At 44.5% G+C, this 15,235-nt stretch overlaps 1 protein-coding gene across 2 annotated transcripts in view; it reads right to left on the reverse strand.

Annotated features, from left to right (window-relative positions):
• Window positions 1–3,833: 3,833 nt before the first annotated feature.
• Window positions 3,834–15,235, reverse strand: part of nos1apa (nitric oxide synthase 1 (neuronal) adaptor protein a) — a 99,104-nt gene continuing 87,702 nt past the window's right edge. For both annotated transcript variants that reach the window (XM_056604617.1, XM_056604616.1), the window contains exons 11-13: window positions 7,270–7,451; window positions 6,960–7,084; window positions 3,834–5,445 (exon numbers count right to left, since the gene is read on the reverse strand). In XM_056604617.1, the coding sequence (XP_056460592.1) occupies window positions 4,782–5,445; window positions 6,960–7,084; window positions 7,270–7,451 (971 nt within the window). In that variant the 3' untranslated portion in view covers window positions 3,834–4,781. The remainder of the gene's footprint in view (window positions 5,446–6,959; window positions 7,085–7,269; window positions 7,452–15,235) is intronic.

Genomic DNA, 15,235 nt, shown 5'->3' on the forward strand with positions numbered 1-15,235 from the left:
TATGAGGGAAATGGATTGACCAAAGTACACACACGAAAACCACCTGCTATTAATGTTGTTTTGCTATCAAGCCCCTACATGGGATCAATAGGCCTGATAAGAGCCCCATGCCAGCTGGAAGGGGATAATGCATTGGGAGGCGGAAAGCCTTTTCTCTGTGAGGTTGCAGAGGAACGGTCTGTGAGATGGGACAGTCTGAGAGATGAGACAGTAAGCAAGCAGCACCAAGAATGATAGTCTAAATTAAATGTTTTTTTACTAGTTGCACGTTAAATTCCCTTCCTGGGTTGATGAAGCAAAAAGTATCAATGTTTTCCTTCGGGAAAGCCTGAGCACTACCTCTGTAAAGAAATAAACAACACACCTCTTGTAAACAACAATGTAGACGAGGAAGGCTTTTCTCCTTGACATTTTAAGCAACTAATTAATTCAAAGCGGCATCATTAATTGATTTGGCCCTCCTATTGATCTGGTCTATTGTACACAGTGATTAGGGATTGAAGGTGTTGCTATAATTGAAACAGAGGGCAGCCTGTGTTCACCAGAAAGACCTGTTATTGAAACAGGAGAAAAAAACGTCATGCACTTTTAGAGATTAGTGCGCGAAAAGCCTGTGTTCCTCTGGGGCTACAGTCATGTATCTATGCTCACAGCAACAAAGTTCCAGTGCTTGGACTGAAAAGCCATGGCATCGGATTTGGGTAACAAATGTGACCTCCTTTATCATGAAGAAGACATACGATGGGACATGAAGGGGTACCGACTCATTTATTTGTACTCATCTCAGTACTTCACGCATGTTGCCCACCACACCTAGAAAAACACAGTCTGAATAACACAAATCGTGTCTTTACGCTCCACAGTCCTCCTTGGTTACCACCTTTTTCATTGTAACGGTTTCATTCTTATTTTTACCCTTTAGCCCACTCATCTCCATTCACCGTATTCTTTCTGCCTGAGCTGAATTGTACTAATCCCCTTCTCCTCTTTTCTTCATCCTCCATCTGTGTGTGTGTGTGTGTGTGTGTGTGTGTGTGTGTGTGTGTGTGTGTGTGTGTGTGTGTGTGTGCACGCGAGCGCAGGTGAAAAGAGGAGGGGGAGATGAGGACCCACTGCTAATAAATTAAATATATGTTAATAATTCAGCTCATGAATGTGCTCCCACTCAGAGCGGCCATTAGTTTGTATGAAATCACAATAGGGATAATTATTCCTATCCCTGTCATTCTCAAGCCAGGGCGTCTCAGTGGCAAATTTGGCACACCGGTGACGATCACGGAGGGCAGACCCTGACCGGCGGGCTCAATTCCCAGATCAATGGGTACATTCTGTGAATACAAAATACTGTGAATGCATTTATATCCGGCACATTCCATTTAGCACTGAAGCCACAACTTAATGCATTGCCCTGGAATGAAGTTTGCATACAAAGTGTGTTGCATTCTGGCGACGACTACAAGGGCTACTGGTTTGAAGGGCTGCCAATGAGACCAGACATTTGGTAGGTTGCCTCCAGACAAATTATCTCACTTCTTTTGCCATTTGTTTGCCAATTGTAAAGTGTCTTTAAAGCCACCCACAGTGCATTGACACACAGCCCTTTATTAGGGCATTCACGAGTCCCAGGGAATCAGCCGTCACATTGCACACACTGGCCTACTTTTAACGGGCGTAGAGCCCTTGACGCTTTAGAAGCAGGACATGAATTTAAACCCCCTAATGCAGTCCGCAACGTAATGCATACAAGGAATCCATTGTTTGTCATGCTTTCCTCGGTTTTTCTTCTGTGATTTTCTAAAGTTCTTCTTTGACCATTTAACGGCTTACGGTTTTTTTTGGGGGGGGGGGGGAGCAATTATACTGTGTGAACCTGTGAAGCATTTTTGGAATGTAATGGTGACAAACTGGGACTGTATATATAAATGTGTTGCTGGAAATATTCAATTTGCTTGCCAAACCTGTGTGCCCGAGTTGAGCACACAGGTGCTCAACTCAGCTGAGCTGCCATACCAGTCTGTTTGCTCACTGTGCCAACAAAACCTCACTGCCTCACGGAGATACATACTGTTGGTTTGGTTGAATGTTCAACAATCGGGAGCAGGAAGATACGCTACCATGGCTGGAAGGGACAGGAAATTAGAAACATTAGGAGAATTAGGGAAGCAAGCCAGGAAAGCATCATCGCATTGTCAGTGGTCAACCAATCAAAAAAGTCACGTAGCACACAGAATAAGGTGTAAAGATTCATTCATTATTTTTTGATATGTTTACAGCAGTTAATACAAACCCATTGAGCAAATCAGCATCAAGGAGATACTATATAAAAAAATACAATAACATCTGAATTGGACAAATACTTAAAATACATGTATCCCCATTCATTCAGCATTAGGTCTATTAGCTTTCAGAAAATCACTTTTCAGTAAAATATATATATTTTGCATTGAATTTGATAATCTAAAATTCTTATTGAATAATCACAGAAATTTCCAGTGTTTGTGTTTACAAGCTGGTGAGAAGCAATTCACTACATTCATTAATCAAATCTAATAAAATGTGATGATCCATTAACAAACAATAAAAAGCACAAAATATAATAAATCATATAAGTCAAATCCTCAAGTTAAAGATTTGATGGAAGTTAAACAGATAACGTGGAAACTATTCTACAAACATATAAATTCAAATTAAATCAAATTCCTTCATTTGTTAGAAAATATTTTTCTATTCACAAAATAACAAACAGTATAAAATATATTCGATGAAAAATTTACACCCTTCATATGATCAGATGTTAAAATACTGTAGTTCACTCATACAAGTATCTCTATTGATTCAGTAAAAAGTTAGTCATGCTCTTCCAAATGAATTGCTACCATACAAATATATGTCACATTGGTCCAAACATACAGATTCCTCGAGACAAAAGAAAATTGAATAAATTTTACTTCCAGAGTCAAAGTGTACGTGCATTTCGTTGGGTGTTCGTACGTCAACTGATAAAAACACTCAACACTTTCTTTAGTTAAAGATGAATGATGTTCACGTCAAAATCTCTCCATCCAGATATATGTCTGTATTGACAGCCATATCCTGGGGCATGTATCCCAAACATCCAATATTAAATAACAAGAAGATTTTGGCAGTTTCTTTTGTGTTTCTCATCTTGTATTGGCTTTGTGTTAGCCGTTTTTGTCTCGCAAAACATGAACAATAAATGAAATTAGGGTGAAAATACTCAAGGCTCAAAAGCAACCAAGTACTCAATGAAGAAAACACCTTGATTGTGAATGCCCTTCAGACCGGCTCATTCTTTCTCTCTCAATACCCTTTAATTTCCTTGAATTCCCTTCTCTCCACCACGAAAACAAGCATTTCCTTGTGTACTATTACAGAAATAAGCAAATATTTACTGGCACACAAGGGCATGGGACAAAACGCTTGAATTTCCCCTCACCAACATAGACGCTGCCCAAAACAACAGCTAGCAGCCAGGTACGAAAAACATGCTTCCACTAAAACCTCACAAGGATCCAGTTTTATTGATCTTGAGATTATATAATAACAAGACCACACTTAATCCACACTTCCAACAGAATACATTATAATATTTACAAATGCATATACATTTATAAACGATTATTAAAAAGAGTGTTAACTTTGGTACTTTGGCATTATATTTCATTATAAGCAATGTTTGAAAAGAGTGTGTGCCCATATAAAAGATTCAGTTGAATATATAATCAAATTCATATGATCCATAATGCTTCTTTTTCCATAAAGATTGCTTATTAAAAATCCCCCCCCCCCCCCCCAAAAAAAACTTTCCCATCTATGAAATTACCCTTTAATTTTTTTTTTGCTTTGGTCTTGTCATTCCATACGCCCAAAATGAAACCCTACCTCCTTGGTATCTCTCCCCGTCTCCTGCTCGTCAAGTCTCGTCCCCCCTCCCGTATACTACTAGCAATTTCAAGGCCAGTCCAGTCCAGTAAACACTGTGTTCTCCGGCACTCTGGAAGCAAGCGGGAGATGTAATCCGGAAGATAGAGTCACATGAATGTATTGATTGCATTGTGCCTTGATTTGATTGCTAGCCAATGACCCACTGGTCCCCCCCCCGTCCCCCCCCGAAGACCGGGCCTGTTGGTGGGGTGTGAGAGGCCACTTCAGACAAGGGCGGCCGCCACGTACAAATCAGTGAATAATCACATCTCAGTGGCAGCGTGGCTCTTCAGGCCGGGGGGAGCAAAAGCTGTGTCCCTCACTACACCTGCGGGCTGACCCCATGATAAACATATCCACATGTTCTCTACTTCACACACATCTTCTGCAGGCCTAGAAATACCAAGTTAAAACAATGTAATGTGCTTGTTAGATTGACAGCGAGTGCCTTATCAATAATGAAACAGCGGAAAACTTGGACATCTCGGGAATGAGGGCTGCATGGTTGAGACATAATATGATGAGAGAGAGGAGAGAGGAGAGAGGAGAGAGAGAGAGAGAGAGAGAGAGAGAGAGAGAGAGAGAGAGAGAGAGAGAGAGAGAGAGAGAGAGAATGGATGGCAGGTCTCAACCATTCCCGCCTCCGCTCCGGAGGGCAAATTACATATTCAAGGATTATAAATATTTCAGTAACCTCGGGGTGGGTTGACTGCTCCTTAAAGCTGCTTAAGTGTAATAAAAACATAATAGTATCATCAGATATATATTAAAAAAACACAGCTAGCCCCAATCCTTTGTGCCGTTGTCCCCCCCCCCCCTCTGGGGTCCCACTCCAGCTACTCAAAGGACAGCAGGTCCGGGTGGCGCTCTGCCTCGTCCGCGTTCCTCTCCACGCTCCTGCAGGGGGCGCCGCCCGCGCTCCCGTTCTCAAGCAGCAGCAGCTCCTCCCCCGTGCCGATCCGGTAGTGCCCTTTCCCGGGGCAGGGAGCGGACGCCTGCCTGGCCTCCTCCTGGGACCCACACGGGGGGTCCTTGTGGATGAGGTCCGGAACTGAGTGCTGAAGCTGGGTCGGCGTCGGAGGCCCCTGGTGCTTCTGGGCTTCGAGCCGGCCCTCCGACTCCAGGATGTCCTCCCAGTTGTTCTCCTGTCCCCTGCTGGTCAACCAGTTCACCTTCTGGTTCTGGTCGCACCTCTCGGCCTCCCCCTCCCCCTGCCCCCCCTTCTCCTCCTGATCTCCCTGTCCCGGCCTCGGGCCCCCCCCCTCCTCCACCTCGGCCTCCTGACTGAGCAGGGGCGTCCGGTCGGGGGCGGTCAGGGGGGAGGAGGGGGACGGGGAAGGGTCCGGGTCCGGGGCATCGGGCGCTGGGACCACCGGGTCGGAAGAGATCATCATGTCCCGGGTGGTCTTGAGGGCGCGCGGGAGCCGCTTCCTGCCGGTGGGCGGTGGGGGGTCTAGCCTGGGGAAGGCGTCGAAGGCCCGGGAAGAGGAGGAGTCGTGGCTGTGGCGGGAAGAGGGAGGGGGGGGAAGAAGGGGTGAACCAAGGGAGAAAGGGCAGGGGAGACGGAGGGAGTGAGGAAGTGACAGCACGAGACGGTACCAGAGAGGGGAGATGAAGGGAGATCTTAGGTTGTCGCATCCTTTGCGTGGAGCACCGTCTTGAACCGCAGTTGCAAGCTAAAAGACAAATGTTCCTCTTCCACCAGCCCCCAGGAGGAACAGTGTTATTTCCATGGTGACTTTGTTCGCATCGCCCTAGCGATAGGGAACAACTTCTTGTTACCTCAGCAGGATCTGTTCCGTGAGCTGACGGATATAATGATGTAATCATCACTGGCTAACAAAACCGACATCTAGGCTAGCCAAACATGTCTGATGTTTGATGCAAGCACAGTTTTCCTTTTGGTGTTCTCCCTTCTATGACAGAAAAGCTTCCAGCCTGGGAAAAGCTTCTCCTCACAGCTTATTTAAATATATTTGAGATAGAGGACAGAAGATAAGGGTATACCCTGCAAAACAGATGATACTTAGAAATGCAATTTCCCTTTTCGTTGTGGTTTAAAGGTTAGGGTACACAATAAGAAACACGTTTACTTATGGTAATGCCTTTTGCTTTAAGGAGTTACTATGTCACTTTGCACAATCTGGGTCCAGAGCAAACAACGTAGAGCATTGGCTGACACAAAGAGACCTTAAAAACAAGCAAAGAAGCAATTATGTCTTTAAGCCAGGTAATAATGAGACAGGATTTATTATGTTCGTTAATGTTTACGTCTAAGTTGTTTGTCTTGCGACTGATTAAACAAAAAACAAATTGGTTTTCCATCTGAATAAATATTCGTTTTGACTCCAGGTCCTCCCTTTGTGATTTTGTCGGCATTGGTCTGCACAGAACTGACTGAATTAGAGAGCATGGTTCCATGATTCTATCAAGCTGTGAATGAATTGGTTCATTCTATAAACATTTGGTGACTCTCATTAATTTTCAACAAAAGCAAGAAGCTGCAGTGAAAAATAACCTAGCATTAAGCTTAGGTCAGACTAGACCCCATCTGCTTGCAAAATAATCACAAGTTAACGTTCTAAAACTGAGCCTTTCATTGGGGTGCATATGTGGATATTGCAGCGGCTGAGACAGCTGGGGGCACTTACACTGACTTATGCCAGGCGTTGGCAGCTGGCAAGGCACCGGCTCATCGAAAAAACGGAGAGAAAAAACTACAGGGAATGTATTTCACTCTGCGATTCGACACGGTGAATCTCTTGAGACACCGTGCAACAGCTTCAGATGCTCTGCAAGGAACCATTTGGCACCACCGCAGCTTTCTCTGAAGCCTTCTAAAACCATTACGTCTCGTCCACCGCCACGAATCTGTGATCGGAACGGGGCTTTAAGTAACAACAAATTGAGCAGCCCTGCAGCTGTGTATCGGGTTATATTGTAATGCAGTGGCCAGCTGCCTGCGGGACTGAATGGATTCCGCCATTCGATCTGGATTGGGTTGCTTCCCGTACCTGTTGACAGCCGACTGGTTGACCTGGTCCAAGCAGCTCCACACAGCTCCTACGTTCTTGTTGACCTCCGTGACGCCGATATCTCCCAGGTGGCTCTGCTCCTTCCTCCTCAGGAGGTCGTTCACCTGCGGTCAGGGACGGGAGAACAGCACGTCACGCGTCTGTGAGACGGAAGACTGGACTGGGCGGTGTTAGAGCAACCGCTTTACTGGGACCTGTGTGTACGCAGGCTTAACGTAGGCTCGCTGCTGGAGCGTCCTTGGAGACTGCTTCCATGACCGGTGTCAAGTCTGTGGTTGCGGTGCTGTACCTTTGCCCCGACCGCCTTGCCCAAATTGATGGCGTTCTTCAGCCTCTGCTGGCCGCCGGAGGGCGACAAGTCCAAGTTGGGCTGCGGAGGGCCTGTGGCGCGGCGGGCCGTGGGCTGGCCCAGCCTGGGGCTCTGGTTAATCTGATGCTGGGCAACCGAGTTCTCAAACATGCTCTGATCAACTGCAGGGGAGAGAGGGTGGAGATGAAGAGATTGAGAGAGAGAGAGAGAGATTGGAGGACAGATGGAACAAGGAAGGGAGGAAGAGAGTAATTGGAGAGACAGAGGTTAGCACAAACATTTTGTTGAGAGGGGAAATTGCCATATCATTGCATCAACATATCATCATAGAAACATTAAGGGAAAGGCAAACGGATCATTATCAAAAACGGTATGTGGAAATGAAAATGGATTAAAACTGGATAATGAAACAAACCCATATCATCTCCTCCATACATTAGAAAGGCATTGGTGCAGTGTTGACTACTATATTATAGGATGGTTCAATTGGAATTGATCACAATGGATTGGCAATATGGTACCAGATGGAGAGAGTAGGTTGGTGACTCTGTATTGAGCTCATACAAAGGGAAATGTTTGCAGACAAAATGCAAACAAAACGAAAAAATTACTCAACAAAGGCAGACAAACATAAAGTTGGCCACCAAATAATGTGGGTTGGCAGTGTTCAGAAATTGGACGAGGGGGAAAGGGATTTTGGACAAAAAGCAAGAAAACCAAATGTGTATCCAAATAATAAGAGGAGATACACACAATGAATGGAGCGGGTTCAGCAGAGGACAAGGAACATCAAGCCTTACCTTGCTGAAAGAAACGTCTCTCGGAAAGCGTTTGAGTAAAACACAAAATTGGCTTCAGTTTTGGTTAAAGTTAGGTGGAACTGAAGCAACAGACACCACTCACACCCAACACAAAGGAAAGGGACATGTCAATCTGTTGTCGGAGAACGACGACAATCTAAAAGTAGACGTCTATCAAGCACATATTCCTGATAAAACAAAACAATACCCGATCAGATGTCTTGCGGCGGTTCCATAATGGCTTTTTGTTTAAATGTCCCTAAAGCCAGAGGAGATAACCATAACACTGGGACGTTTCTACAACGCAGTGGAGTCTGTCAGACACAGATTAGTGTAGAGAAGGTAACCTTGGCCAGGGCCCATATGTGATCAACGAAGCAAAGTTATTATTCCAGCCGCCTCCCTGCTGTTAAGCCTTTGAAAATACATGAGCTGAGGAGGATTCTGGTTACATGGTGATCACTATGATTAGATAGAGGTTATTTAGAGGAGGACATGTTATTAGAGGAAACACAGAGTGATCGGTAAGAGATCGGATATAAGAGAGACAGAGATCGGATATGAAAGACAGAGATCGGATATGAGAGAGCGAGAGAGCGAGAGTGAGAGCGAGAGTGAGAGCGAGAGAGAGAGAGAGAAAGTGAGAGTAAAAAACAGGGAAAGGGATGGCTGGAACGAGAAAGGAATTCGAGAGGCAGAGATGAGCATATAAAGTGTGTTGACCGGGGAACTTGGCAAGGGAGAGCGAAGATGGTCAAATTGAAATTGAATGAGTGAAAGTAAAAAGTGAATGAGACAGGGACAGGATGAGTGTAAGGACGCCTGCACTTTACCATATAAATACATATACAGTTCTCCGTGCAAAAAGCCACCAGACCTCAATGTTAATAACTGTCAGGGAAAGAACCGCAGATCACAAAGCACCGACAGGACATGCAGTGCATGGCATTATAGAGTCAATAACATTGCATGCTTGTGTGTGTGAGTGTGAGGGCTCGGAGTGAGACGTGCGGTATGGAGATGAGTCTATGTTTGGGGGCTTCGAGATAAAGACCCCGATGGCGGCATCCATTCAGGCCCTTCCAGACATGCCCCCCACTCCAATGTCCCCCACGCCACCAGCTCATCTGCACTGATGTTTGCGAAACATAATGATGGCATCAATCATGGCTGAAGGACATTGAATATGAAATCCCTCAAGATCAATTCAGCTTTAATGAGCACGCTGTGAACTATTCCTATCGATTCGGTTCTGACAATGGGGGTAACATTTTAACCCCGCAATTTGTCCTTTCTATAATACATATATATATATAAATATAATACATATTTACCCTAAAGACGTGATGGTTCTACTGATTACACACATCACCTCCATTAGTCCTGCTCTCATACAACCCCACACTGATGTGATCCACCACCACCATTACTCCCAGTCCTACATAGCAAGAACAGCTTCCCGGACCCCTCAGAATGCGTGCGCGCACACGCACACGCACACACCCACACACACACACACACACACACACACACACTTACTTCTCGGAAGGGCAGTGGAGGGAGAATTTGATGTACCAATCCACCTGGCTCTATAAATGTTGACATTATAAACAACAAAATAAAGAACAAAAAGAAGAGAAACACCTGGCTCCTATCTGCATAGAATGTGTGTTCATTTAAAAAAAACAATGTTATATTGTACAGTGGCATAGCATGGATTGTAAAGCATTGCTTCGAAAAAATAGCGCTATCAACGATATAACGATATAATAAATAATAAATAAACCTGGTTTCAAATCTGTCAATTCAAGTTGTAAATATGAACATTTTATTCAGCCAATTGTAGCATAAATCTGTGTGTGTGCAAGAGTGCATTCATTTGCGCGTGTGTGTGTATGTGTGTGTTACATACTTTCTCTTAATTACAAGAGTGCTTCAGGGATTCCATCTGTAATAATATGGGTTCATTAAAAAATAATTACATTTAATTCCCTCTCTGACACAAAAAGTGTCAGAAAGTGGTCTTTACAAGTGAGCTGTTTCAAAGGGCAAAAATTGTGATATTTGACTCCGACCATTATACCATTATTAATATCCACTTCATGTACAATGACAATTTCTGAACCAGATGCCGAAATACGCCAAGGCTCCAACCTAACGGAAGCTGAACTTTCTTGATTCCTTGTCGTCCCCACCGGAGGTGTATTAAACCGCTTTCACACATGCGGTCTTACCCTGCAAAGGAACATGTCCTGCATGGGGTTCTGTATACATGGTAACAGGTATCTGCACTGTCAATTTGGCTGCTCAAGACCTAGTGACAGTCGGGCAGCAATGGGTCAGGAGGTAGAGCGGATTGTTGGCTGGTAACCATGCAAGGTTGCAAGTTAGAGTGTCAAGGTTTCCCTGAGCAAGGCACCTACCCATTAGTGCTCCCGACGGGCTGGCTGTCACCTTGCAGGGCTGACGTAAGACACTTCACACATCTCCACCAGAACCTGCAGATGGTTTTGAATACACTACAGTTTCCCTTAATATGCCGATGCTTCTTCAGTTGATTCGATAATATCAACAGAGCTTAATTTGCTTACGATCAAGTATCCTTCTGTGAAGAATAGCTGTAAACTGGACTGATCCTGAAATAAGCAAGCTCCTCTCAGTCCGTGACTTTAATGGCGTCGAGCATCCATAACTGTCATGCAATGTGTGAAAGGACGCAAGACGGCAATGTTCCAGCACGTAGCCGCATGTGTGAATAGTAAAAATACGTTGTGGTGACTGAAAGGTTATCCCAGTAAGTACTCATTTATTGACATGGGAGCTGAACAAAAGTGGATGTGCATGACGCTTGTGCTTTATGCTTGTGCTATAGGCTTCGGTGTGTTTCAGCAATGTCAAAGTGTAATAGCACCAAAATGTAAGAACTTGTACTTTTCTGGTTGGATGCCCCTACAATTTGAGTGCAGTACAGTTTTACACCGCCCCTTTCATTTACATTTACATTTAGCAGACACTTTGATCCAAAGCGACTTACAATAAGTAAGAAGTGAAACAATATATTGCTGTCAGTACAGTAAAGATGTTCATAGAACCAAGTGCAAGTACTAACAATTGCTAGGCTAAGCCATTCCCTTTGTACAGCAGTGATAGCAGCTACTGCAGACGCTACACAATTAAGTGCTATAAATAAGTGCGCACAATAAGTGCGTACATTAAGTGCCAGGACGTACAACATACAATGGTGGCCAGAAGGGGCTGGGTGGCTATGCAGAGTCGAGGTGAACTCTATACAGGTGAGTTTTGAGTCTTTTGCGGAAGCTGGTGAGCGACTCTGCGATCCTGACATCAGCAGGGAGCTCGTTCCACCACTGAGTTCCCAAAACAGAGAAAAGTTGTGACTTTGCTGACCGACCTTTGCTTGCTCTTAGCGATGGCGGTACCAGACATCCAGCTGAGGTAGTTAAGCGGGGGGATCGAGTTTGGTTGTGTGGCTTGACCAAAGCTTGGAGGTAGGCAGGGGCAGTTCCATTGACTGCCTTGTATGCCAGTACCATCATCTTGAATCTGATGTGAGCTGATACAGGGAGCCAGTGGAGGTCCCGGAAGAGGGGGGTCACATGGGAGAACTAAGGTAGGTTGAACACGAGGCGCGCTGCCGCATTCTGGATGCTCTGCAAGGTTTAATCGCAGTGGCAGGGAGTCCAGCCAGGAGCGAGATGCAGTAGTCGAGGCGGGAGATGACCAGTGATTGGACTAGAAGCTGAGCTGCTTCCCTTGTGAGGAAGGGCCGGATCCTGCAGATGTTGTAAAGTGCAAATCTGCAGGATCGGGCCACCGCGGTGATGTTAGCGGTGCAGCATAACTGATTGTCCAGTACCACACCGAGGTTTCTAGCAGTTAAAGGAGATACAGTGGTGTTCTCAACAGTGACCAGAAAGTCCATGTGTGGGAAATCTTTCCCTGACATTAGGAGGAGCACAGTCTTGTTGAGGTTAAGCCTCAGGTGATGGGCAGTTGTCATTCAGATATGCGTGTTGCAATCAGGGCTTTGTCAGGTGAGGGGAAAGAGAGAAATAGCTGAGTGTCATCAGCGTAGCAGTGATAGGAAAAGCTGTTTGATGTAATTACAGAACCCAGAGATATGGTATAGAGGGAGAACAGAAGAGGCCCCAGTACAGAGCCTTGAGGGACACCAGTTTCAAGCGTGTAAGGTTTGGACAAGGAGCCATTTCATACTGTTATAGCCAGCTGTACCTGCGCATAAGGGAAAGCTCTTTTCCTCTTTGTACATTTCGCCTTCGCCGTGATATCTGTCCTAGGGATGCAAGAAATAACCAGAAACTTTCATCAAATACGCAGTATAAATGCCCCCATCTCCTCGACCGCTAGACACACCAGAATTTAGTTCCTTGCGTCGGATGTAATTCAGAGCTTGAATATCTTATAAATGTCCAATAAGTTTCTAACTTGAAAAGGAGCCCATTTCAGACTATATAAACTGCTATTGAGGTGTGTGATTATTTTAATACAAAACTCCAGTAGCATTATGCCGCTATAAACGTCACTTTCGTTTTGTTGATGGGCTGTTCCTGGCGGGCGTTCATTAATGTAAACCTTGTCGTATGAGGAAGGACTTAATATGCAACGACAAAGGCTATATTTTAGACCACTTCATTATATAGCCCTCTTCGGCACTTTGTGCAAGTTAGTGTACCATCAAAAATATGTTAGAAGTGTAATTTCAAGAAAAAAAAAAGGGAAATTGTAGTGCTCCAATAGCTGTGACTTAGAAAAAGCAGGAGGCAAAAAAAGAATAAAACGAAAGGGAGAATAAAGAAAGAACAAGAGAAAGAAATACCAAAAAAGAGAGCAAAAAAAGAAAGAAAGAAAACATTTATTCAACAAACCAAAATGCAATCAAATACACGGAACGGACAGCAGGAAGACAGGCCCTGAGGCATTCATGACAATAAATGAGCACGTTGGCACAAACGGTGTGTTCCCCAAAGTGGTAGCACCGCCAATCCTCTGAATAAACCAAGAAAAAAAAGTGATTGTGAATGCGCTGTCCACTCTTATCATCAGACACATTCATGCTACGAAAATCTAGCCTCACATTGGGAACAAAGGAACTAACCGTGATCAAGTACGATACCTGGAACAAAAAGGGCATTTTGTCAAGCTTGTTAAGCTCCTAAAAACAAATTGGGAGAGAAGCTAACTGTACAACCGTTCAGAGCACGAGAGAAACTAGACCATGTTCCAAATTGCTGACAGATTCATTAATGCTTTATTGCTATACAAGTTTTTCAACCTTTTCACTGCCGCCATCACTTTTGTCAGAACCTATTTGTAACTCTTTCAGTGAAGTGATTATTTGTGTTTATTAAAAAGAAAAAAAAAAATATATTATTTATTTTTTTGTTTGAAACATGAACGCCACATTGAGAACATTTACATCGATTTCTTCTCAAGATTTACAAGTAGCCTTGCCGTTTCCCTTTGCTTTTAAAATCTCCTCACATTTGAGAGAGAGCCTTGTTATCTGTACATCCTTTGGAACCGTACACAATTAGTCACTGACGATCACAGCTTCATATTTAATGTGGATCTCTCCACACTGCAATCCTGGTGCAGTTTGCGGCAATAAAGATCTGACTGACGAAGTGGCTGGAAGTGAGAGGATTAGTCTTTAACATCAGATCTGCTGTCACAGAGCCAAGCAGAGTGCCAGAAGCACCAGCCTCTTCTGGCTGTTAGTGGCTTATCCAAAGCCGTTTAGTATGCAGGCATGGCATGGCTTGCCGAGCACGAGCACACGTGCACACACACATGACCAAACACACGACCAAACGCATTGTTTGCTTACTGCTGCGATATCTTTTAATGATCATCTCCTCTCTTTGTCTGTCTTCCACCGCATCTCCTTTGCACACACACACACACACACACACACACACACACACACACACACACACACACACACACACACACACACACACACACACACACACACACACACACACACACACACACACACACACACACTCCTGTCAGTTGTTTGAAATGAGAGCTGGGGCTTGAATTGTTCTTAATTTTTTACACATATGACCAGACAGGCGGGCAAACACAGCCATGCACAGTCAGAGAATGACAGCACAGACACAGAAACATGTCATCCAATGTTTAAACAGGAGCTCATTACTTTATGAATGAAGGAAAGAGGTGGGATTGAGATGGGGCCGAACGTGTGTGTGTATGTGTTTGTGTGTGAGCTGATGGACAGGCTGTCGTTTGAGTGACGGCAGACTATCCTTACTCCCTCGGTCTGATTCAAAACATTATTGACTCATCACATCAGTGGCAATGAGTGATTGACATTGACAGAGAGAGCGAAAATGAGACAGAGACAAAGACCAATAGAGAGACAGAGCAGAGAGAGTGTGTGTGTGTGTGTGTGTATCGGTGTCTTTGTGTGTGTGTGTGTGTATCGGTGTCTTTGTCTGTGTCTGTGTTTGTCTGCGTGCGTGCGCATGTCTGTCTCCATGCAAGGGTATGCAATGTGTTTTCTCTTAATTACAAGCGGGCCTCAAGAACAACATCTTTATGTTTGTCTTCAAGAATCAAAGAGGAGGTTCATGTGTCTTCTTGAAGGTAACCATAAATCACCCTCCTCCCTCCATCATGCCCTTCCTCTAGTTCCGCTGATGCTTACAACTATTCCCAGGCAGATTTGCTTTCAAACTTCATATTGACGCATGCTCTCTAAAAGTCAAACTAATAGCTACGCTTATTCGGCAAAGCCCTGCGGACATACTTATCAGTACGGACATTGCACTCATGAAAATCACAGGACAGACGTGGAATACAAGACATTTGAAAGATTCAGACAGCCAGTCTTTTCAACATTTAGTTATATTCTCATCTCAAACTGAAAGGACAGTTTGGGCATTCATCCCCCTTCTGAAAAACGTCCGTCACACACATAGGCAGGGGGGTCTTTGGGGATGTTAAAGAACAGCAGAGACGCAGGCACAGAAAGTATGGCAGCAAAAGCAGATGTAGAGGACGGATTGAGAAGGCCACATTGAAGGACAGAGAGAGAGGAAGCGGCAAAGGAAAAATGAAGATACAAAATCCATATA

This window comes from Gadus chalcogrammus, chromosome 12 (genome assembly GCF_026213295.1).
Source record: "Gadus chalcogrammus isolate NIFS_2021 chromosome 12, NIFS_Gcha_1.0, whole genome shotgun sequence".
NCBI lineage: Eukaryota > Metazoa > Chordata > Actinopteri > Gadiformes > Gadidae > Gadus > Gadus chalcogrammus.